This window comes from Tenrec ecaudatus, chromosome 1, assembly GCF_050624435.1.
Source record: "Tenrec ecaudatus isolate mTenEca1 chromosome 1, mTenEca1.hap1, whole genome shotgun sequence".
NCBI lineage: Eukaryota > Metazoa > Chordata > Mammalia > Afrosoricida > Tenrecidae > Tenrec > Tenrec ecaudatus.
Window position 1 is genome coordinate 52,333,631 of NC_134530.1, and position 26,134 is coordinate 52,359,764.

General features: G+C 45.3%; 1 protein-coding gene across 2 annotated transcripts; it reads right to left on the bottom strand.

Moving 5' to 3' along the window:
- Window positions 1-911: 911 nt before the first annotated feature.
- On the bottom strand, window positions 912-26,134 carry SRSF4 (serine and arginine rich splicing factor 4). Of its 2 annotated transcripts, XM_075553237.1 has the most exons (8): window positions 25,813-25,924; window positions 14,900-14,990; window positions 14,065-14,238; window positions 9,785-9,927; window positions 8,766-8,878; window positions 6,285-6,499; window positions 3,984-4,073; window positions 912-3,789 (listed from the first exon to the last, which is right to left on the bottom strand). In XM_075553237.1, the coding sequence occupies exons 3-8, from the start codon at window positions 14,184-14,186 to the stop codon at window positions 2,949-2,951; spliced, it is 1,524 nt and encodes a 507-aa protein (XP_075409352.1). In that variant the 5' UTR covers window positions 14,187-14,238; window positions 14,900-14,990; window positions 25,813-25,924; the 3' UTR covers window positions 912-2,948. The 2 variants fall into 2 exon arrangements, with proteins under 2 accessions (XP_075409352.1, XP_075409355.1); XM_075553240.1 differs by lacking the exons at window positions 14,065-14,238; window positions 14,900-14,990 and having other exon boundaries at window positions 25,813-26,134.

The following is a 26,134-nucleotide window of genomic DNA, read 5'->3' on the forward strand; positions in this document are numbered from 1 at the left end:
GTTTTAAGAAAATGAAATAAATTGATGAGAAAAAGATCAGTGGGTTTTCCCCCACCACCACCCCTCCCATCACAACGTACCTGCTCATTCAGGGCAGCAAGGGCTGTGAAACCCCACACCAAGTAGCCTGCGACTCAATACTGCCCCTTCAAGCCAATACTAAAGAACAATTACAGGAAGACTGTGGAAGGCCTTCTGACATGGTGTATGCACACGCAACAACGCAGACTTGCTCAAGGCAGGTTAGAGATGGGGAGTTGGCCCTCAGGTGGAGGAAGCTGATTCTGGTCAGGAAATTCACAGGGATTCTTGCTTTGACCCTGGCTGTGCTGGTAGAGCCACCAAGTAAACGTTGGCTGGCTAAATGCAAAATCTTGGTTTAGACCCACCCGCTTAGCAGCAGAAAGGTATCAGCCTATTTACACCCTCACGGCCAACTCAGTGTGGTCTGGTGCTGTCCTGCCATTTGGCTTCTTCGGAGCGTTGGTTGTTTGAAGTACGGGCTTTCCATGATGCAGTGCAGAAAAGCCCCTAACCCAGGGGTACACACTGGGGCTCCCTACTCCATTCGCCTTCCCAAGGCCTTGGTTCTACTAGATTGTGGCGTGATGGGGAGAGGCGACATTCCCTAATGATGGCTGGTTTGTCACCCTGACTCAGGTCGAGAGGACACAGTCCAGCCCAGAGTAATTTGCTAGGTGGGTTACAGCGGCCCAGGATGTGATCCACAGGCACTCAGAGGGCAGAGGATGTATGTAGCCTTGTTTACTGGCTCATGGAACCAGGTGGGAAGTGCACACAGAAGTACCCAAGGTTATTTCTGGTACACACCTGAATCTCAATAGACGTGTTCCCTTCATTGTCTATCCTCTTCATTTTTATGCAAACATCCCTGGCAGGGTGTGTGTGAGAGAGGTCCCTTCTGTGCACATGAAACTTCAAGATTAGAAGTGCTAATTAAAAAAAAAACGGGGGGCTAATTTAGTTAGAATCAATGGGCCTTCAGCTTTCCGGTACCGTTAGTTTATTAAGTTACACAAGCGGAACTTTTCTTAAACTGTGGACACAAAGTTTGGAAGAGAAAAGGAGTTGATTTGCTGAGATAATCGAATGGCGTTTTTTCCTTTTAATTCGGATTTAAAAGCAGTAGTGAAAGTTAAATGCCCAGATGCCCATCCTTCCGAGGTAAATGGGGAGGCTGTAGAATCCTCATGTCCTGGGCGCCTGCTATCCTGAGGTGGTGGTGGGGTGTGGTAGCTGACCAGACAGGAGGACTGAGAGGTGGAGGGCACAGAATGAAGCTCCGGGTTGTCCAATCTGTTCCTGATGACCTTTGCTTCCAGAACTGCTCTTACCTTTCCCTTCCTCAGAAAGCCTTCATGACCTTGGGCTACCTGTCAGCACCTTCCAGATCCCTTTGTCCCACCACCGGCCTAGTCTTGGCTAATTTGCTGCCTTCTCCTGCCATAGCTCATTAGAAATGACTGCATACCTAAATTGTTAGCTCCCTACAACTGGTCCTTCATGCAACTGTCATCTTCTGGAAGTTCAACTCTGCTCTGGTCCACTAGACCACCCAGCTTTCCAGACAAAGGTCAAATTCTGCTACTGACTCAATCCATGTTGCTATCCTTCTCTTACTTCAATATCCAACTCTTAGCCCAGACAGATCATGGCTTCCTTGGCCTAAGCACCACCTCCACATCTCTGAAGGTTCAGCCCCGCCCCATCAATGTCCACCGCCCTCGGTGAGGTTTCTCATCTGCAATCAGATCCCAGGCGCCAGGACAAGATGCTTGTCTGATTTTGTCCCGAGTGTGTCCTCCAGGCCTTGGTCTACACGAGCCAGGACAATTGCTTGAAATATACAGGCAATTAGTACACAGATGGAGTCTGAGAATGACCATATCCCCCTGCGTGTCCTGAAGGTTCCTTATTTCCTTCCAAGCTTCTCGCTCCTTCAAGGGCTGAGAACACTCAATGCAAGGATGACTGGGGCAGAGGAAGCAGACTTTAGGGTTTGCAAGGATTCCAAATGCTAAGTGATGAGGCTGGGAGAGGCTCGGCTCGGTGTTCCACATTCCCACACAGACTGATTTCTCACCAGCCTGACCACCAGCTTCTCAAGAGTTAGAAATGTAAAATCCTGGGAAGCTTGCCTTTGTTCTGATGGGTGTGGCAAATCCTTCAGGCAGTGTCAGTTACCTACCTACCCCTAAGTGACCCCACGGAACAAAACATAGGATGACATTTTTCAAGGGGCAAGTGCATGTTCTTGATGCTAAGAAAAGAGGTATCAGGACCTATCTGAAAATGCAACTTTGATTCAAGCACCATCAAGTTTGTCAAGCAAAAATAGTCTTTATTCAAATTTAATGGAAACGGGGGGCACTATACTTTGCAAGACAGGGAAAAATAAAATTAAAAAAAATTCTTTTTTAATATAAAACAATATAGTCACAATACCAGAATATGGAACTCTACAGTTTGTTTTCTATGGGTTACTGCAGGTATCAATTTTCCTCGACTGTGTTTCCCCAAATAGGAAACCCAAAGTGGTAGGAAATGTACGACGTCGCACTCTCACAAAGGGCATTGATTCGAGAGCGACAATGGTTGAAGGTCGTCATGCCAGCCCGAGAGCTGTCCAAGTGCGGAGCTCCCAGCAATAAAGGCCAGGCCTGACAGCCGGGAATTCTGGATATTCTACTGTGGGCTGGGAGTAAAGGGGGAGGGCCAAAGAGAAGATTCTGTTTTCAGTCGAGCAGGAAGGCCTGGTGCCAGGAGGCTGGACAGAGGAAGCACTGAGATTTAACAATTAGAGACACACCATTAGGGGAGTTAAAAATGTACAGCAGTGACGTGTGGTCTACTTCAATCACTTGTGCTACGGCTACCAAACATGTACAAAAGACTTCTCGGGTAGTTCCACCTGGGGGCGTAGCCAGTTAGGACCTGGAGTGGGACCTAGATCTAGACCGGGAGGGTGACCTGGAAGCAGACCTGGATCTAGACTTGGACCGAGAGCGGGTTTTTGAGGCTGACTTTGATCTAGAGCGCGATGCTGATGGGTTTGGTTTTGATTTGGAATTGGATCTCGACCTGGACCGGGCCTCCTGGTTGGTGCCTGCATCTTCACTCTCCCCCCGGCCTTCTCTCTGGCCAGCCTCGACCTTGGCGTGTTCCCGCTCCTTTGAGGCAGAGCGGGACCGGGACCGAGACCGGGACCGGGAGCCATCCGGGTCATCCTTCTTCTTCTTGCCGCCGCCGGACTTGCTGTCTCGCTTGCTACCTCGTTTTCGGCTCCTCTCGCTCTTGCTGCGGCTCCGGCTCCGGCTGCGGCTGCGGCTCTCCTCCCGGCTTCTCTTCCTTCCCTTCCTCTTATCCTTGCTTTTGCTGCGGCTGCGGCTCCGGCTGCCGCCTCCTTTACTTCGACTCCTGCTCCGACTCTTGTGAAGGCTCTTCTCCTGGCTCCTGCTCTTCTCTTTGCTTCGACTTCGGCTCACACTCCCTCGCTTCTCCTCCTCAGCTCTCCTCTCCTGACTCCTGCTTCGACTTTTACTCTTACTTTTATGCCTACCAGGGCTCTGGCTCTTGGATTTTCCCACGCTGTCATTGTTTGGGATCTTCTCTTCCGTGTGGTCTTTATTCTTGCTGCGGCCTTTGTCAGCGCTGTGGCTGCGGCTGCGGCTCTTGTCATCCTTGCTGGGGCTTCTGCTTTTGTCCTTCTTACTGCGGCTGCGGCTCGGGCTGCGGCTGCGACTCTTGCTCTGGGAATGGGACCGTGACCTGCGGAGGCAGGAAAGAGGGATATCTGAGCTCTATGTGGCCTCACACAATCAAAAAGACCCCAAGGGATGTGTGTGGAGCTACGCCCCCCCACCCACCACAGGACGTCCACCTTGGACCACGGGCAGGTCAGTCACAGCAGCAACGCTGGCTGCTTCCTGCGGCCTGCCCACTCACGGAGCAAGGAGGCTCACCGGGATCGGGATCTGCTCTTGGAGTGACTGCTTTTGCTGCTGCCACTTCGGCTCCTGCTCTTGCGGGAATGTCTGCTTCGAGAGCGAGATCTAGGGGGAGAAACAGACAAGGTTTGAACAGTTACTGACAAGAGGCTGGCGGATTAAAGTCAATCACATCCTTCTTTCAGTGGAAAACGAGTGTTCAAATTTCTTTCTTTTATCTTTTGGCGGGGAAGGTTGTGCCAAAAGAAGCTGGTTCTGACCCGATAGCGTGACTGACCAAGATCGTGTCTGTGGTACTAAGATGGGTAAGACAACAAGTAAAAAGAACCACTCCACCAGAGCAACATGAATCCTGCTAAAATTGACAAAGAACACACATCAAATTTATGGTAAAGCTTGGGTAGAAGAATGGGGAAATCACTGACCCTTTATAAAAAGCTTCTGGGGGTGGTGACCCCAAAGAAACCAACAGTTTCCAAATGGAAACTCGTTTTATGTAGGGATTGGACAGCACCAAAGGTAAAGCCACTGAGGCACAACACCTGTCTCAATTTGTGCAGAAAAGTTAATCATGTGTTGAGTAAAGTGGACCAATGAATAACGCAAAAATAGCCAGCTCACACCCGATACCTCAACTGGTTTAGCATGAATAATTCTGTTCTGATTGAAAAAATAAAGTTGAGCAAACTTTCTGCTTGATGGGCGCCAAAACTGTAACACCAGATGAGCTGCCACTAAGACAGCTTTCCATGGAATTTTCAGTAAGCGGACCAAGACCTTGAAGCACTTGTAAGAAGAATCGTTCCAGGAGATGAAACAGCTTTCCCAGTTCAATCCTAAAGACAGAGCGCAACCAAAGAAATAGCTCCCAGGAGGCAGATCTAGTCACAGCAGAATGGGACGGGTCAGTCACAAAGGTCATGATATGGTTTTGGGGATGCTCAAGTCAATTTACTTGTTGGATTTCTGGAGCGCCAAAGAATAATGATAACTGTTTATTAGGGCATCTGTTTTTCTTCAGTTAACAATACAAAATGACTGTAAGATAGTGTTCAGCTCCTAGGACCTTGGTTCTCTAGAACTACATACATGGTACCAGCCCTTACAAAAGTGTCTGAACCTCAGTGGCCTTATATTGAGAAACTCAGCCTATAATGTTAATAATCGTTTATCATTTAATTTCATTTTCCTCATGAACTTTTAAAATATTCCTTATGTACATGCTCTCTGCCCGGTACAATGTTGAAAGAAAACGTTCTCCCAGGTGCCTGCAAACATTTCTGGATAGCTTACCACTGGGAGACAATGTGTACAGCCAGGTGGGACAGGATATATTTGAGACAAACATATTTGGTATTAAGGCTGGGTATTAAATGATATTATGGAGTCAGTGTTAATTTTATTAGGCATGACAACGATATTCTAGCTCTATTTTTTTAAAGGTGAGCGATGCATACATCAGTATTTATAGGTAGAATGACAAAATGTCTCAACTTTCCTAAGATAATGTAGCCAGAGGTGTTAAAAAAAACCCCAACAAATTGGCAAAATGGAACCTGCTGTAGCTGACTCTGGGTTCATAAAGTGATTTTCTCTAATGCTGTATGTAGCTGGAAAATTTCCTGAAAAACCAAAAATTTAAACAGAAAAGCCTAAATGGTGGAACGACTTCCCACTAACTGAAAATTCTTAACCTGCACCCAACTGCCTGTCTGCTATTGGCCTCCACGTCGGCAAACTGTCTCATGGCACCAGTCCCCGGGCACACTGTTCTGTCTGAAAGGCATTTGCCCTCTGTTCACCAGCTCCGCCCTCTCTTGCGCAGGTCGTTTCTAGGAAACCCCCTTTAAGGAAGGGTCTCCGGGCTGGCCGTGCACACTCTCTCTGGCATACTTTATCAAGATGATGGTGATTTGCGGATGCCTGCATTCTCCAGTACACCAAGGATAATGAGGGCAGGCGTTATTTGTCTCGTTCACACTCCCTCTGCGTGCTTAGTCCAGTACCTGGCCAAATGTTTGCAGAACATTTGAGAAGCTGGAGTGTCTGGCAGAATCTCCAGGCCAGCGGTCATGCTTGCCCCCAACTAGAAATCTGAAAGATGGTCACCAAGCCCTGCCTCAGAAAGGACTTTACTTCTATTTGTATCTAATGACCTAAGAGTTCAAGAGCTTTACAAATAAATGTTCAGTACAAAGTTCTAAGTTACTGAGCCAAATGGAAGCAGCCTGCTGAGAAGTCCACAGGAAAATGTAAATAAAGTCCTCTTGCTCATTGGTGAACTAACCTCCAACAAGCCCCCCGCCCCACCAGTACCTTGAATGGCTCCGACTTCTGGAGTAAGACCGGCGGCGTCTAGAACCAGGCTTGTCTTCCACAAGTCTGATTTTCCTGCCGTTGACTTCAGTTCCATCCAGCTTTTCCAAAGCTCTCTTCATATCGGAGTAAGACAAAAACTCGATGACCCCTTCATTTTTGCGTCCCTTGTGAGCATCTGCATAAGTTACTTCTCCAGCCTGACGCATATAATCCTAACGGGGAACAAACACACAAACCCAGTTCAGTAACTTTGTGCTAAGCTATCTAATGCAATCACCAAGATAGAAGTTTCCCTTTTTAAAGAAAAAAATCTCAGAATAAGTCAACTCTTAAATATTCCCCTCTGTCCTGCAACCATTTACTGAAGCCCTTTAAAGTGTCCAGCATTAAGGATGATGAACAATTATCTAAAACAATTGCTTTAAATAAGTTATCTATAAAAACAGAATCTTGAGCTATCATTTTCTAATTTTAGAGCGGCAAGTTTGTTGTTTACAGACTTTGCTTTTAAGGTAAGTCTTTAACAGTTCACTATAAACTCTTGTTTGAAACATGCAGACACAGAGAAACACCAACGTGAAATTTAAACAAACCCACAAAAAGATTATGAAACCAATTACAAAATTTTATTTTAAAATATTATACCATCTCATCTCTTGAACACAAATGAAAGGCAAAAAGATAATTATTCCACTGCCGCTGAGTCCATTCTGACTCCAGGTTTCAGAAGGCCCTATCTTCCTCCCTGGGGGCGGGTGGGGGTGGGTTGGTGGGCGTGAATTGCTGGTCTCACAGGTCAAGCAGTCCCATGCTTACCTGACAATGCCACCAGCGCTCCTTAAGAGGAGGTTAGGGCAAGTGGGGAGCTGTTAATAATGGATACAGGAACAAAGACAATGATCTAAAACCATTACCACGGGGTGGAGTGCAGCCTGGTGATGACTCCTTGGGGTTTGGGACCTATTCCACGAGAGATACAGGGACAACTTGTCTCTTGCCCTTCACTGCCATCCTTGCTGCAGCACTGTGGCTGCTTCCATGTGTGCCACTGACCCCAGAAGCCAACCTTTGGGTCGTCTATGACCTCTCAAGTTTCTACCACCCTTGGATCTACATGATCGGACCCACTTGCCTGTGATCCCCCTACACCCGCTCCATTTTTCATGAGTCTGTGGAGGGCTGGGATGCTTCCTAGATATAAAGTTTGTTCATCCATCCATTTATCTAATGTCACTGGTTTTGTTTCTCTAGACAACTCAGCCTAACACACTCTTAATCCCTGAAGAGTGAGCCTGCCCAAAGGTACGGAACTAACGGTAGATGTTGGCTAGGCTCCAGTTTAACCTCAAATGTATCAATTTTCTTAAGAAATGCATCCACCACCATCTTTAGTGACACCGCATTGCCTAGTCAGACTGCAGCTTTCCGGGCTCTACTCATAATGCTCTCCATTTAAGACACTCACCCTCGTGGAGCCATGCTTTTGGGGGTACAATTTTGCAGGCAGCACCAAACAACAAAGGGCAGTCAATGCTGACAACCAGCACGGACTACAACAAAACAAAACAGGAGCCAGGAGGGCCTGGTCTCAGCTCGTCTGCTAAGACACACACCTGTGAGTCTTAATTATTTTCTGTATATCATAGTTACTTAGGGCCAAAATTTAAAAAGAAATAACATTTTATGTATGAATGTAATTACCTGCTAAAACTACATGAATGTAAGTAACTCCTATTTTTTCTTAAACCTAAATATACCTCCTCATCTGGCTGAGATGACTTGTTGAATGATGGACTAAAACTGAGGCACGAGAGGAATGAGTAACCTTCCTCCTAAGATCAGCTAGACTAAGGCACTATTCAGTAAGTTTTCCTCCTCAAGGGAGATTGAAATGAGCTTGCATTAATGCTAAAATTTTCAGGAAAAAACTCATTGCTGTCCAGTTGGAATCAACCCACAGCAACCCTATGGGGCAGTGTAGAACTGTCCCTTTGGGGTTTTAGGCTGTAAATGTTTTCCAGAAGCAGAAAGTCTTATCTTTTTCCTAAGGAGTAGCTTGCTAACTGACCTTGCAGTTAGCAGCCCAACGTGTAACTCACGATGGCATCAGGGCCCATGAAAACAAACATACGTCACCAATGCCATGACAGAACGACCTAAAGTGCAGAGCTGATATAAACACAGGTGTCTCAGTCAATGTCGCAGGAATCCCGGTGGCTTGCAACTCTGAAGAGCTGAGTGCGACCTTGGTGCCCCTACACCCTTCTCTATAGGTTAGTCCGAAGAGTGTGAAGGTCTCCATAATGTCAAGTAGTTAAGTCGGGGTCTTTATTCCTCTGAAAGCGTTTGCTGGAGAATTTCCAAACACCGTGGGAAGGCATTCAAACACGTGTGACGTCTGTGGCCATATACAGTGTGACCTGTTTCCCAGTCTAACTCCCGCCCAATCTCATCCCAAACATCCAATGAGGACCAAACCTTTAAATCTTGCCAGCTGCACCGACTTGACAAATTCTCCACAATCAGCCTATACTCGGTGCGGGTAGGAGGGCCGTATTTATCTCGGCCACTTCTTCTATAACCATATCCACCTTTGGAAGGTTCAAACAGGTAAGATAATACTTCAGTGGAGGAAAAGGAAAAACGAGACACCACATAATCCCCTTAAACATATTATTTACCTCCCACCCCAAACAACATCATCTATATTTACATCTACTCCCACCCTTCACTCTAAACTAGAACTGCGTTTATTTCTTAAAGAGACAGTTAAACATGAACATTTAATTTAAAGAGTTAAAGGTTCACACATTCATTAATTTTTATTTTTAAAATTAACATGCATAAATTAAAAACTATCAACAATTTAACAATTTAGAAATAACTAAATTACTAAATCAGTTACAGGTGTTACTCACAGTGACTAAAGTTTTTTGTGTGAATATTTTATAGATATATATATAGATAGATATATAAAAAAGATTTTCAGGCACCTATTTCAGTTTAATCTCATCTGTGTCTAACCCTTGGGGTCCTCACCACCCAGGTCTAATGGGGAAAGGTTGCGGTCGTCGCATGGCTTCCTGTTTTTGGTCAGCCAAGGGCCACAATGGTTCAAAGAGCCACGCATGGAAAGGTAACCCAAGGTCAGCAAATGGAACAGGCAGTCATCTTAGCCTCAAAGGATTCTTTTAATTAAAACATTGAGGTCTTTGTTAATTCTATGTTAAACAATTGCATTACAGAGAAAAAAACACAAACAAATATCATTAAACATATTTATAAAATATTAAAACAAGAAATTTATATCATTTTAATTAACATTAAACATTTATCAGAGATGTTTATTTGCAATTCTACATTAAAGATACACAATTTATAAAAGCAAACGTGTCAAACATCAATAATTTCAGTGCAACATTAATGAGTGACTTTTCATAATCAACATTTAGTAAACGAAGGCATGGCACTGATACAGATGCCGTTTAAATGCTTACTGCGTCCAGAACCGTAACTGCCATCTCGCCGTGGGCCTCGGGCATGCTCAACAATTACTCGCTCACCACAAAGGTCTTTGCCATTCAGCTCATACACAGCATCATCTGCATCACGCAGATCATCAAACTCCACAAAACCATATCTAGAAGAGAGCAAATGACATCCGGGGTTGGCACCATTTGACCCCAAAGCCACCAACAGTAAAGAGAAAGCAGAGGAGGTTCATGCTTAGCAAAGGTTAGGTGGGCTTCGCAAATTATGGATCACCTGTCTCTTCCCTTCAGCTGAAAACACTCTTTTCATAAGCACTGCAAGAAGACAGGGAAACTTCTCAAAGCAGACCCCTGTCTTTGTAGGAAGTGGCTGGCTAGATACCCAGAGTCTGCTTCCTTTATCCCCCAAGGAGGGGCCTGGGTATACAGGGATGCTGGGGATAAATTTAACTACAAGGCCGATGACTTGCTTTTTCAACACACCACATACAGACCCACCCTTTAAATTAAGCTGTAACTCAAGAGTGCTATCTCTGAGAACAATTAGGTCTCTTCCACTCAGGCCCCGTGTCCTAACAGTTGAATCACATTCTGATAACAAACCAAGTAACACCACAGAACTTTCAATCTCCTTGGTTGAAAAAGAGAAACCAATTCCTGGCTCTTTTACCTCAAAGAACTCCTAACAATTGAGCTGATGGCTCGGGATTATCAGTGGGAAATTCTGAGCTATTCGCTTTCCTGTTGACATTCCAAACTCATTTGCATGAGGTTTTGGATAGGCTGGAATTCTCTACGATCCCTACATAACTGTGCAAATGTCTTTCGATAGTATTGTTAGGAATTTTCCAGCCAAGAGGTTTGGTGCTTGAACCCCAAAGAAAACCACCACCTTCAAATCCTACCAGTATCTTTAAAGAGGACAATTTCTAAGACCCAAGTGCAACATGTATCTGCCAGGTGAAAGGGCACCCCGTACACTGTTACCCACACGTGCTCGGTGTAGCCTAAGTGCGGCTGTGACCATCCCAGCTTTGTGACCGGTGCCTGTATTGATAAAGTGAAAGCATCTCACTGGCCATACCAAATCACAAAGGAAAGTTACAAGCCACTTCTTTAAATACTAGCAAGATCATGCACTCAGACAAGCACTGACTCGTGTCCACCTACATTTCTATGGATTCTTGTGCATCTGGAAATGGAAAACAGGTTCTAAGACTCGCCAGTTCTTTTAGCCTGCTGACAAAAAGCATCTTTAACATGTACTGCTCTCCCCAGCAACACGTGAAATAAGCATCAGAAGCTTTCCTTCAAACAAGCCCCTCAGGGTGACACTATAGGGTTGCCATGTGCAGAAGGCTGGTTATGCTTGAAAGGTCTGTGAGTGGCATTTAAGCTTTAGTTGTCATTGGTTCTCAACGCTCAAAAACATTTTTTTTTAATTATACAGACATGCCCAGTTGTCCACCAGAAAATACCTTGCAGTAACACAACTCAGAAGGCACCCTGCTGAACTGAGGGACTGTGTAGTCTTTAAGACATGGTTTCACGCTTTCATAGGCTGGAATGGCTGAGAAGCTTAAGAAGAATGATTTGAACACCCCTGTTATGTTTGGCAAAACTTCTCCAAATCACTAGCGATGTTAAAATGTGCTTTAAGCCACTAAAAATCTATAATGTACTGAAGCAGTTTTTTCCCTTTTCCCGGGTAGAACGGATCACGTGAAGGTATGCTATTATTTTCAAAGACACAAAACAACAAAGGCAAACACAAGGCCAAACCAAAGCATGTTCTACTGCAGCTTCACCTTTCAAACTAAGACACGCTCACCGCCAACAAGCTGATTCAGACTCACAGGGACCCAGGAGACAGGGTAGACAGGGTACAACTGCCTGTGATTTCCTAGACTAACTTTCTGGGGGTAGTAAGCCCGTCTTTCTCTCTTGGAGAGACTGGTGGTTCCAAACTGCTGACTTTACATGTTGTGCTAGGGGGTTAGCCCAACATGTAGCAACTAAGAAAGGGCCTTCCTAATGTAAGTGTGGCCACTGGTCACGGGTCTGCTTTGCCCACAGTCAGCACCACAGGAGAGTCTGAGGCCAGAGGAGGAACAAGAAACACAGCCAACATTGGCAGGATGAAGTGGCCTTCACTACCCTTGGGGATTCACCTATTGGCTCTGCACCATTCACGGACCACCAAAGACCTGGGCTCTCACGGTTTACTCAAAAGAACCCAGGAAAGTCCTAGCTTTTCTTCAGTAGGCTTTGGAATCACACCTGGGCCACAGAGCACAGGGCCCCTCGGTTCTTCAGGCATTTGAAATGGAAAGCCAAACTACTTACTGCTCCTGAGCAACAGAGCTCTGGGCAGCCTTATCTCCTGACTGGGAGCTGTCCAGTGCCTGCCTGCTCTGTCCCCAGGCTTCCAGGCAGAACTCACTCAGGCTGATCAGGGAAAGTTAAGACAATCTGTTAAGTAGAGGCACATCATTTACCGACATACTTTAGTGCTCAGACAGACCGATCCTTCTTTGCTGCAGAGACTGAAGCAATGCATGCCTGACTAACAGGAATGTTTCCCAATTTAGAGGAACCAATTTGTGATGCCGGAGAACAAGGGGCCCTGCAGTCCTTTCCCTAAAAGTCACCTTTGAAAGTGCTCCCAACAAGAGGGTCACATAGTCACATTTTTGGGTATCTAAGTCACTTATGAAAAATTCTTCTATTGCAATGGGAAAGGCCACAAAATCAAATTGGAACATTGATTACAGTGATCATCTCCTAAGGCTCAAACCAGGCATCACATACTCTTTTCTCTGCCATTATAGTGGTAGGTGGGTATGGAAGACAGAGAAACCGCTTCCTCCAGACAAACCAGACCTGGTGAGCAAAGCAAGCCCAGACCAGGTTGGAGTAAATAGGCATCCTTTCAAATAAGAGAGGCAGACTTGACAGTAATAGAGAAACAAAACCAAACATCTGTTAAATTACCTCTACATACTAGGCAATGCCATCTTATTTAAATACCCACAATACCCAAGAGCCAAGTACTACTATGTCCATTTCATAGCAGAGGAAACTGAAGCACAGTAACACAACATGGGGCACAGCTGGCACTCACAGCGCCTGCTCTGACTCCAGCGCTCACAACTCCGAAGGGCTGCGGAGGGGCAGCAGGGAGCAGGCTGGGTTGGTGCTGCCATCAGCCAGCTTGCAGATGCCCTCCTCGGGGCTTACTTGTACTTGGGAAGTGAAGGGCCTTATTTCTAAGGTTTCTTTCACCCAAGACCCAAAACAGATGGATACATGCAAAAACCAGCACCCTATGACACACGCTGGATAGTCTATACTCAATTTGGGAGGCATGGGCCAGGAGGGAAGCGTCCGTCAGAGGCACATGGCAGCAGTAGATAGACAAGGATACATTTAAATTTTGGTTTACAACCCCCATATGGGTTCCAATTTAACTTAAATATTTAAAACTGTCCCCAAATTAAATGTGAGTGCCTCCCACAAAGAAGAGCTCTTTTGGAGAGTTTCTAAACTGCTCATTGCCTTTGTTCTTTGCAGCAATTACCCTGAAAATGAATGTCCTGCCCCCAGAAAGGACTCTCCTTTCGGATCCTGTGTCAAAGCATGGATGGGTACAGACTACGCATGCGGATGTGTCTGTCTCATATGCACCCAGTTATCTCTGGCGTAAGCTGGGACTAAGCCTCAAAAACACAACCCAACAGATAGGTTTCTCAGCTAGAGACCCCCCTCCTCTTCCATTTTAGTAAAAACAAATTAATTCTAGAAAGTGAATTAGAATCAAGTTTTTAAAAGTACTCCGAGACTTCAATTTCAGAAAAGCTAATTATCCACATCCCCCCTCGTGGGCGCCTCTTGTTACTAAGGAGGTATTCTTGACCAAAGCAGCCTGTTCCAAGAGCCCCAAAGCTAGCTCTGCTGTCCCGGGTTCTACTGGACAGTACGCAGAGGGGGCACAGCTCACCCTTTTCAGGATATCTCTGTTTCCAGAGAAACTGGAGAAAGATCCTGTCCGGAAATGCAGGGCAGGCTGTGCTCTGAAGATATGCAGACCAGTGGCGAAGCAGGCAATGGGGGACCAGGGTGCTCAATTCCGGCTAACTGCTGGGGAATGGGGATGAGGAGCGAGGGGAAGCAAGCCTCCATGCGCGTGACCACAGTCACCCACCAACACTGCTTACCGAGGGCCATGCCCTGGGTGCGCTCGCTATAGGAAAGTATGCCCCTTTCCACAGTGGATCTCTGCTCACCTTTGTCCTACAACTGTGCCACATGCTTTTCTTTGTATGTGGACATGACAGTCCTCAGCCACCATCAGCAGGATGTGAGCTTTGTTTTCCCAATGTGGTGAGCCACTCCCACAATCACTCATTTTCCTGGTAAGAACCGAACCTCTCCATGGCTGGTCTGGATTAGGGATGGTGCTGTAGCCAAGGAAAAATGTTCATCTGTTGAAGTTAACCCATGGGCAGCGTGAACCCTCAGTCTAGAGTCAAGAGCATGGACTTTAAGGGCAGACTTTTAAAAATCTACCTGGTGAGAACTGGCATTCAACAATCAAACACCAGGTTTTCAAAACACTCAAGTGTTGGGCCAATGCCTCCGCTAACTTGGTCTTGAGGTGAAAAAAGTCAAGGCACCCAGACAACACAATAATAAAACTGGTAATTCTTGCTGTCTGAATAAAATGCTTGGATAAATGTCGAAAGACATTTCTGCTGCCAGCTCCCTAGTGCTCTGGCGAGGCCATCTCACAGAAAAGCTTGTAAATGAGAGCAGGGCCACTGTCCCATTTCAAAGTCGGCAACAACCCAGGAAACTGGCAGCCAGGCCCTCAAAGCACGACTAGCCAACGACATTTTTACTGCTCTGGGTCAGTGACTATGGTTTCAATGTAACTTTCCCCATCTCGCAGAGGGTTGCTGAGAACCTAGCCTTGAGAAGCCTGTGCATCACATGGAGGAGGCTCCTGATATCCTTCCCTACCCTGACAAGGAGGCTGCCCTGGGCACTCCCGGCCTCCCTTTCCTTTGCCTCTGAGGAGGGAGGGCCTTCAAGGTCACCCGGAGGAGGTGGATGACTTACCCGTGCTCACTGAGTGGCAGAGCTGGGGTGCGACTTCAGGGCTCACCATTACCAGTCTGGGGCTCTGTTCCCGGCGGCAAACTGGCAGTTCCTGCATACCAAGAGCTCTCTGATTAGAGCGTGTGGATTCCTGGTCTGCAAACGTTGACCACAGCCCAGTCTGCACTTGATCTTTCCCACCTTCAAAGAAGAAAACCTACCTCATGACTTCTCTCTTCTAGAATGCCTGACCCCCTCTTTGCTCCCAACAACCTTGCAATCACCTTTGTCTCCTTTCGGGTTACCCATCCAGTCTCCTGCCAAGTTCTACAGCTTTCACATTCTGTTGGGCCCTCAGTGCTGTGGCTACCTGTTAGATTAATGTAACCGCACACAGAGCAGGGAAAGGGAGCTGTGAGAGCATTCCCGTGCTCAGAGGTCTGGTTTGATTCCTTAATCTCTATGTTATGAACCAGAAACACTTGAGCTACACAGGAGGAACCACATTACGTTTCTTCCAGACGCTTGAGAATGGTCTTTCATACAGCTTCAGAAACCTGCCTGACTCCATCATTTTAGTTCTGGTGTCTCCATTCAAGCTTATTTATTATATGGTCATGTTTTTGAGTGTTTCAGGCTTTGATCTTTTTCCTTTGTGCTTACCCTCTCATTCGATTCTGAGCTCCGTAGCAAATCATTTATTCCATTGATTCTTCCTGAGGAATGTGAAGAATGTACTATAATTATTTTCACTTCCTAAGTAAGAAACTGGTTTGGAAGTTTTTTAAGTTGCATGGTCCCTTGTCAAGGAACTCCTACATGGTGATGGTGGATTGGAACCCAGACTCATCTGACTATAAACCCAAACTCATAACCACAAGGCTACGCTTCCCAGACAAACACAGCGGCTGTTCCTTCTCTCCCACAGCTCCAAGCACGGTCCTTTTCATTCAACTTCACCGCCTGGGTCGTACTCTAACCCCAGACAGATCAGGCCATGCCAGTAGTTTTTGGTACAGTGAGGTGAAGTCTCCAGAGGAAAAAAAGAAATTGATTATAGAACAGGGCGAAGTATCTCTAAGCTAGAGATATGTGACAGCCAGGTGACTTTCACTCTTGTCTTTTGGTTCCCATTAGCCAGTGCCAGCCATCTGGTCCTTCCGAAAACATGTGTGGGTTCAGAACATAACGTACTGGAAGAATAGAGGAAAAATACAATTATTCTGCACAATCCCCACTTTGGAGGCCCCACATTAACCCCTGGAGTCTGTCTCTGGTTTTTAGACTTGTCACAAATTAGACCAGCCTACAGCTGGGCCCACAGGTGGTGGGCTTGACAAATGAGAAGTTTAAGAATGCCATCTAATTCCTTCTGCAATGGATGATGACTGGGACCCAAATAAACATAAGTATGAATGGTGGTGGGTGGGGAATGAATCTGCGATCAAAGAAACGAGAAGGCTTACAGAAAGAAGTGCACTGCAGACATACACCTACAATCAGGTCTGATTAATTCCAGACATTACTACTCCAGCCCATCAGGACTCTTCTGCAAATTCCTTATAACAACCATCATTTTAAACAATGTCTTAAAATGTATGAAGCATTGTGCCATGCTTCACATACACAAGTACTGTGTTATCCAATTTTCACAATTCCATGGGTTACTGTTATCTCCTAGATGAAGAAATTAAGGCGTAGGTTAAGGAACTTGCCAAGGTTACTCAAACACCCTGGATTCTTCAAGCTGGTGCCACAATCTACAATCCACACGCATGCTCTTCAGCCTCCTGTCCACCAGAGGAAAGACGCGGACTGTAAAACCTCACAGTTTGAGAACCACGAGCTTGAGGTGCACCAAATAACGAGTTGCATCAATTGTGTTCTGTAGTGTGGAAGACAAATAGCTACGTGAACATTAGCATCTTATCAAATATACAGATTGGCAAGAAATATCAGTCTGTATATATTTCAACTAATGTGAAAATGTATTCACTTCTAAGCTACAAAGAAACCCAAGCTATAAATTATCAAAACTTTTAACACCGGTCTAAGAAAACAGAAACCTATACTTCAGTGCTGAGAACACAAGTATACTGATAGACAAATTAAACAGGACTCTCTTCTCACAAAATACACCAAAGATTGCTGAGAAGCTCCTAAAGAAAAGTAAAATTCAAGTCTACAAGGCGCTGACCCCAGTGTGCAGACCAGTCCATCTTTACAGGGACATTCACATGGATAGGACAGTCACCATGCTGACTCACAGACAAGAAAACACTCCCGCCCCGCCCCCAAAGCGGAAAGAACCAGAGCAATCTGGATCCAGTTCAAATCTAGACTGACCGTCTAATTCTTCTATGGCTCACAGAACTGTTTCGAAACATTATTTCATTTTTACTAGGAATCCTCTAAAAATGGATCTATCCAGAAAGTAATATACTTGAACATCATCTATGATCAAATGATCCTAACCAGTCAATTTCTAAATAACAGTTACTTTCTTTCAAGAGGGGCAACTACAATTACACTGGTGTGTTTCCATTTCCTGGCACCTACCAGCACTGAGGGTCAATGAAATTAAAGGGCCTCACAGGGGTCAATTAGGAGACTCAATCACAAATTAAAAGCAATTAATAAGAAAGAATGTTATATTACCAATTTGGAATAAAATTATTGGGCCACTAGATAAAATTACCATTTTCTGTTACGCCTACTTAACACAACAAAGACTTACACTTAGCAGACAGTACTAAGGGATTTCACAGAAAAGCTACCAACACAAAACTAGTTCACACTTATCTAAACAATGCCACAAAAGGTAGACAGACAGGTGTTAAAGTCTCTTAGAGGTAATGCCTCCGGGGCTATCTCCGCTATCCCCATGCCCTCATAACGAACAGCCTCAAGGTCCAGTGTAATCTTGGTCTTTGTTAAATTGTGGTAAAGCTGTCAGTCTTTACCCTATTTTGGGGGGAGGCCTTCCCCTCAAAACCGGCCATTTCAATCATTTAGTATTTTCATGACTTTCCCCAATTCTTTTTATCATCATGGATCAGCAGCTTCTTTTCCATCCAGTGAAAACTCTTCTCTAAGTCCACGTCAATGTTCTGTGGCTCCTGCCTGACTCCCTTCTCTTGTCTTCCTACTGGAGGCCTCTGCTTATGAAGACCCACCTTCTTGTACGTAAGAATAAAGACATGCTGGGGAACCCAACAGGAGGGGCAGATGTCACTGAAATGCTTCTTCAGGTATCGTTTGCATGTCAGCCTCTACTCTCAATACATAGGGAGGTTCATCTAGAGCATGTCCTCCAAATGCGCCACACCTCGGGCACTTGATTTCAGAGCACTCTGATGCGCCACCTTCAGGAGACGCCAAGTCCAGCCAAGGCTAAGTGGACGTCACCTGAAAGCTCTTCAGAGTAGTCTGAGGAGGAGAATCCCCTGGCAGTTCCACCAGGGCCAACATCATAAAAATGACCATCTGTCTCACTTGGCAATAACTTGTTAGCTGGTTGAAGTTTCTGCATAGAAGCCAAATATTCAACAGTCAGAAAGCCCTGCCTCACTCTGGGGTGTTAAGTCCCAAAAGAGAGAACTGAACAAGTGCGAGAAGCCTTGACTGACAGACACCGTGCATGCTGTTACCTGGTTGTGAATAAGAAAGCCCTTCAGCCTCCAGATTTGCCTTGAAAGCATTTTACAACATCGTCAATCTGCCCAAGCCTTAGTTCTCCCATCAGTGCAAACTACAAACACTTAGGCAGTTGAAAACGCAACCACTAAATTGCATGCTGATAATATATTTTGTTTTAAAATTTCAGTATTAGCCTTTTGTTGTTTGTCACCAAGTCAATGCTGACGCACAGTGACCCCATGTGTGTTGATAGAACTGCTCCATAGGATTTCAAGGTTGTGATCTCTGGGAAGCAGACGGCCAGGCTGTCTTCCCAGGCACCCGTGGGTGGATTTGAACCACCAACCTTTCAGCCAGCAGGATAACACTAAACTTGTTTGTGCCACTAAGAGGTCGTTTGCTGTTGTGTGCTGTCAAGCTGATTCTGACTGATGGCGATCCTATAGGGCAGTGTGGAATCACCTCATGGGGTTTCTTAGACTAAAATCTGTACAGGGTCAGATCACCAAGTCTTTTTTTCTGTGCCAGCAAGCTTCCTCAATGAGGAAGGTCGAGATGCGACACAGGCCGATTACAAATGATGTGTACTCATGCCAATGGACTGCGAGTCTTATGCAAGCACAACTGCGGTTGGTCAAAACCTTAATATGGCACTGCCTTTTGGCACAGATTTCTCAGAGATGGGTTGACTTCTACAAGAAACGTTAGCACAAAACCAACCTGGCCATATTTGTAAAGTTATTCGACTAATCAAATGATGAGTGCTACTTCATCCCCAGTCTTGTCTCTTATTTTTATTATCGGTCAAGGAAGAAGTTCTTCACTAGGAAACAAGAGAGCAGCCCTATCTGTTAAATTAGCAAAGTTTTTTTTTTTTTTTTAAAAAGGACGTCCAGTGCTGATCAGAGTGTCATGACACGGGCATGTGCACACACTGAGGGTGGCCATGTACTGGAGTAGCTTTCCTGGGCTGTATGCATGGAAAGCCGGTGACACAGGGTTCTATTTCATGGGAACATTTCCCCGGGAATGGTAAGAATGCAACAAAAGTTCTGCACAGAGATCCACCACAGAACTGTATGTAACAGCAAGAACTAGTAGTCAACCTTGGAGTGATGGCTGGGGTAAATCAGGATACAGCTTTTATGTACACATTTAAATAATGTTTATGAAGGAGATTTCAATGTACTGGAAAAAATACATGACACCAATTAAGGAGAAAAAGCAGCATATAAAATTACATTAAATTTACTTTGAAAAAAGTTTGTCAGGCTGCTAAAACTACTTCCTCAGATAAAATTTTGAATATTTAAAAATAAAAAATACCGAGAGCATTGAGAGCTCAGAAGAATTGGGACTCGAAAGCATGGTTGGTGAAAAATATACACAATATTATTTATCTAGAATGCAAAGGAAATCAATAGGTAGCCCAAGCCTTACATATATATATGCTTTCACCCCCAAATTCCACTTTTAGAAATCTGTCCTAAGGTAATAACTAGAAATGTACATAAAGTTACATAAATAATATTCACTAATGTTTTATACATATGTAATATATATACGTATATATTTCTGGAAAAAGAAATCTATGATCAAACAGTAAAACACCTATAAACAGAAATGTGACATTTTTAAAATGTGAAAATACAAATAAAGAATAAGCCTTTAGATCTACATATAACCTCCTCTCTGGGGGACGGGCAACAGAAAAGTGGGTGAAGGGAGATGTCGGATAGTGCAAGAAACGACAAAATAATAACTTATAAATTATCAAGGGATCATGAGGGAGGGGGGAGCGGAAAAATGAGGATGCCAGGGACTTAAGTAGAGAGCAAATGTTTTGAGAATGATGAGGGCAATGAATGTACAAATGTGCTTTACACAATTGATGCATATAGGGATTGTGATAAGAGCTGTATGAACCCCTAATATAATGATTTTTTTAAAAAAGAACAAGCCTTTAAATCTACCTAGATATAAATAGGGCTGTTTAAACAAAACTATGTTTTAATCTCTCCTCAGATAATTAAAAACAAAATCAATCTTGAACGAAATGCCCTAGCTAGTTTTCTTGACATAGAGATCCAGATTCTAGTTCACGCATGCTCCAGCATCATTCTGAGGGAAGAACTGCCCAAGGACAAAAAAGTAGTGAGACCCTTAAAAGGAAAATGCTTGCCTTTCCATTAGCCATTCCTGTCGCCTATTTTATCATTAGCATAAAAATGATAAAGCATCTCTCTGCCATGTGGCGGTGGGAGGCTGATTAAGGCTTCACCAACAGCTCAATTACCCTGAAATCTATGAATACTGACTAACTAGGTCTCCCCTTTAAAAGAAAAAATGAAAAATAAGCTCCCACCAGGGACTCAGTCAGAAGAGAAAATCCCTGTGTCGGTTCTGGGGTTGGCAAAGATCCACTTCAGGATCCTCCACCTAACAATGGCCGACAGGACGCCTGGAACAATAACCTGACTTACCCAAAGACTTAATAATTTAAAAACAAACAAACAAACAAAAAAAACCCCCAAAAACAACAACCCATCAACTCTCTAATGGGAAGAAACTTTCATCAAGCGTGGTGAGAACAGTGAAAACCCTATTAAACAGACCAGCACACCCCTGGAAATTCTGGCTAGTCACAATTTTATTGTAATAGAAAACAGATTCTGAAATTGATAGTCAAAATTCCCTTGGGAGCATAAATTCATGCTGCTAATCCACTAAATACTCCGTGATTTGGTGTTTATCTTTTCAGTTACTAGGCAGGTAAGACAATCTTTAGATGTGATGTTTAATTCCTTAACAAAAATATGGAAAACTAAAATATTAAGATTGATCTATGATGGAAACCACATAATTCAAAATTTTATGAGATTCTATTCTTTCATAATCGATCTAGTAAGTCTAAGTAGATGTTATAAGTAACTAAGAAAAATTATGCTAATTTTGTAACTATGGAAGTCTTTCTGAGGTTGAACTAAACAGGCATTTGCACATGTATGTGTAGATACTAGTCTGCTATGGTTATTTGGTTACCAAGTATGTGTTAAGTGATAGATTAATAAAAAGGGATACAATCCAAGATAGCCTGTTAGTTATCATAGAAATAAAAACAAAACACACATTTCAAGTGTGTTGCCAAGTGGATTCCAACTCAGTGACCTTATAGAGATGGAAGGCTACCAATAGGGGCTTGCCATCGATATCTGCTGCTTGCTGGACACGCTCGGTGATCTCTTGGCCCCACAAAGGCTTCTTGCTGGAGTTGGTGCAGTTAGGAAAGTACCGCATATACTCGTGTATAAGCCGAGTTTTTCAGCACAAAAAAATGTGCTGAAAACCTGAGATTTGGCTTATACACGGGTCAGTGGTATCCCAGGAAGGACAGCGTCTACGATGACCCTCACACCAGCTGAAGCTCTGCATTGGGATACGAATGATGATGACGAGGAATCCAGTTTTGTAGGATTTTAACTCTACATTTTAGCTTGGTTGCTGATTGAGCGCAGGGAATAGTACTCTTAAGGTATCATTGTTGATACCTTATTGTTTTGGTTGAATCTATTTTCCACTTACTGTGCTGGTTTACTAATGTTAAATGAATTGTCCTTTTCTTTTTTATTTAATAAATATTTAAATACATTACCCCACTGATGTCTCAATTTTTAGTAATTTTATTTTCATTTGTTTTGATTGAAACTCACCAATAGCTTCTGCAATTTCCACCTTAGGCTTATACTCGAGTCAATCAGTCTTTCTGGTTTCCCAGGTAATAATTAGGTAGCTCGGCTTATACTCGGGTCGGCTTATATTCAAGTATATACGGTAGGTTACCCTAATGGAATCTGTCGTGGCCCATATGGTCCTGGGAGATCTAGATTATGTTTGTGGCCACAAATGGACCCATCTTTCTAGACAGTCTTGAAAGCAGAGAGATTAAAGCCTTCAAGTAACTGCTCTTCACTGGATAACTTTGACGTTGAAGAACTGATGTAACGTTTAGCCATCAGGGACAGTGATGCTGTGTGGAGTCATCAAAAACATGAACACGTTTACTCCAAAGTATTGCTCTGGGTTGCCTGGCACAATAAAATGGCCAGCAATAAACTATGGCATACATAACCCTTTTCCAAATTCCAACCCAAACCAAGCCCACCGCCCCTCAGTCCATTCTGACAGACAGTGACCCTGTAGGACAAGATAGAACAGCTCCACAGGGCGTCCGACGCTGAAATCCTCCTGGAAGCGGAATGCTTCATCTCTCTCTCCTATTGAGAGAGGCGAGGCTGGGTTCAAAGTGCTGACCTTTCAGGGAGCAGCCCAACACTAAACTCAGTGCACCACCTTCCTGGCCATGAAATCTCTGTTGGAGGGATCATCCACTCCCTAATTTTGTCTACTCCCTATTATGCAAGTGTCTGAATTCCTAGTTAATTAATCCTGAACTTCAGGATTGATCAGCTGATTCTGCCTTATAATGAACATGCTATAGAGAAGCATTAATTGCTCCCCTAGAGTTTTCTTGGTTATAATCTTTATGGAAATAGATGGACAAGCCTTTAGCTTAGTCTTACTGACTGGCACGTCTAGTGGCATAGAGGTTGCGAGTTGGGCTGCGAACTGCAAGGTCAGCAGTTTGAAATAAGTGGCTGTTACGAGGGAGAAAGATAAGTCTCAGAAACCTATGGGGCATTTCTGAATGATGCTAGGGGGGTCATACTGTGCCCACCATTTGGTGACTGTCAAACCTGTCTTCAAACCCCACAAAAGACTTCATGTTTCTTATTTCAATTTTGACTTTCAATCACTGATTTCATGAATATCATGTCTTAGCAGAACTGTAAGAAAAAATAGTTTCCAAAATGAGACCCAGGTAATCCAGCCTCCTGGCAAGATTTATCTTTCCTTTTGGCAAACCATTTCCCAGGTTGCTCAGTTCTTCTCTCCAGAGCCTTGATGTTTGAATGTTTAATGTTGTCTCTTCATTTGTTGTTAAATTTCTAGATCCTCACGAGGCTGGTAAGACGGGTTAGATTGTTTATGGTTCGTCTTACTGGACTACTTCCTCATCACCAGTTATGGAATACCCTACTTCCAGCCACTTCTCTCCATTCTAAGCCAGTCAAGCCATTCTTCCAAGTCCATTTCAAGCAATCCTTTTCTAGTAAACCATGACAAACTTTACTTGTTAGAATGTAAAGTGAGCGGTAGCATTGCTTAGCACACAATCTACACCGTATAGCCAGTCATAAACATTTAATTTACTCAATAGCATAACTGTTCCTTATCAACCTTCACATCATTTCCTGCTCCCCAAGTATCAAGTGACCTTAGAAAACATCCCTAACTATATTTTGTTAGTAAACACTTTGCAATGCTAACCAAATGTTTTACATTTCCTATTTCATTTTTCCTTTTCCACAGAAGAACAAAGCCAAACTCACCAACCTCGAGTCAATTCTGCTTCATAGCAACCCAATAGGACTGGAAAGAACTGCCCCTGGGTTTCCAATGTGAGAGTAACACCTAAAACCACCAACAAGCCACTGCCATCTAGTCAATGCTGACTCACTGTGACCCTACAGGGCAGGGTAGAACTAACTGCACCTGTAAGTTTCCAAGACTGGAACTCTATGGGAGTAGAAAATCCTGTCTTTCTCCCATAGAGCGGTGAGTGGTTTCAAACTGATGGCCTGGTGGTTCATACCCCACGGAGTAACCACTATCCCACCAGGGCTCCTCCCAGTAACTCCTTAAGGGAGCAAAAAGCCTTTCTCCAGGTTCACACAAGTCAAATATGTCATAACTTGACCCCCAACTAGATCCCGGTCTGTTCAAAACTTAAGCTTCCTCTCCGAAATTTAATTAAGATATCAACTTTATTAGGTACTGGAGAAAAAAGAACCCTGAAGTGTTAACCTGGATTTCTTAGTTATAAGGTGTGCATTACAATGGCACCAACAGCCCCCACTTTACATAGTATCTTAGAAACTTAAAATACTCTTGCACAAAATGGAAGGTTTCCTAAGGCTCTACTCAAAAAAAGAAATCATAAATACTTTAGAGTGACAAGTCCTAAAGATCCATTTTAGATGGCTACTTAAATCCAAACATGAGCGTCTGGTAACTACCAATTTTTCTAAAATATTCAACTTATACTTTGGTAACTTTCATAAAGTCTCTAATGTCACCTGTAAGTAATACACTGGGGAGGGAACTGCAGCCCTACCGAACCTATTGCAAAGTAGAGGACTTTAAAAATAACAAACAAACAAAACCCAGAACAAAACAACAATGCCACGGGTGCCTGAAACACCCAAGTTTTAGGGCCTGCCCTAAAATGCGCTCTTTCTCTACATTTAAAAAAATATCCACGTCTTTCAAACCTTATCGTGCAACATTTCCCCATTTCCCAATCCACGGTATTCCGCGTTGAGCGTCTTCTCCAGGCTGATTCCCGTTTTCCCAGCCCGCCCTGTTCCACCAGAGCTCTCCTCGGAAACAAACGAGTCAGGTCCCACTCGGGGAAGCAGTAGCTGGGCATCTCGTGAACGGTTTGCGTTACCTAGTGGAGGCGGCGGCTGGCCGAGGCGGCCAGTCCTTTGGGGCTGCCGACCCTACCACGGCAGAGCATTGTTTTGGTGGAGAACGGAAACCAAGGCATGGGAACCGCGGAGTCGACAGGACAGCGAGCTGAGCCTTGCATCGACTCTGGTCCGGGGACCGGAGAGATCTGTCAGCTCCCCAAGACGATACTTTCGGAAACTGTCACTAGACCATTCAAACCAGTCTCCCGCCCAAAACAGCGTGCACATGGCAAGTGTGGAAAGGGCCTCCCTCCAGGGCGCCTTCCCGGGGAAAGGTGCGCGGCCGACCGTCTGATCCTTTCCTCTGGGGCGGGGGAAGGAAATCCTGTTTCTTCCCAGCGGCTCTCCGAGCGGCAACCGGCAGCCTGCGCTCCAGGGCCCGGAATGGGAAAACCTAGGCCCTCCGGGCGCCGGGGCGCCGGGGTCCCCGCCCGGAGCCCTCCTCCCACGCCGGCTCTCCCTCTTGCCGTCCCACTCTGCGCTTCACCCTCGCTCCCATAATCCCTCCACCACCCCCACCCGCGCAGGCGCAGTGGGAGTCGGGGCCTACCCGCGCCCCCAAGGCGCCGCGACTATGGCGGAGCCGGGCCAGGCCGGTGGCTGCTCGGCGCCAGGCAGGCGTCCTTGTCCCGTGCCCGCGGCCACCCCGGCAGCGCCCGGGCCCTCTCCCCACCCGGCCGGCCCCTCTGGCGCTCTCCTCACCCGTTCTTCAGATCCACCTCCAGGATCTTGCCGTAGCCCTTAAAGAAGCGCTCCACATCGCGCTCCCGGGCCTGGTAGCTCAGGCGGCCGATGTACACCCGCGGCATCCCGGCAGCAGCGGCGATGGCTTGGCCCGGCCCCGGCCCCCCCCAGGCGGCGGCCGGCGGAGCAAGAGCGCGGCGGCGGCGGCGGCGGCGGCAGCGGCAACGGGCGGGTGGCGGGACGGACGCAGCCGAACCCCGGCGACGTACGCGAGCACGCAGCTGGCGAGCGCGCGCCTCCCGCTTCCCCCGCCCTCCCCTCAGGCGGAGGTAACGGGAGG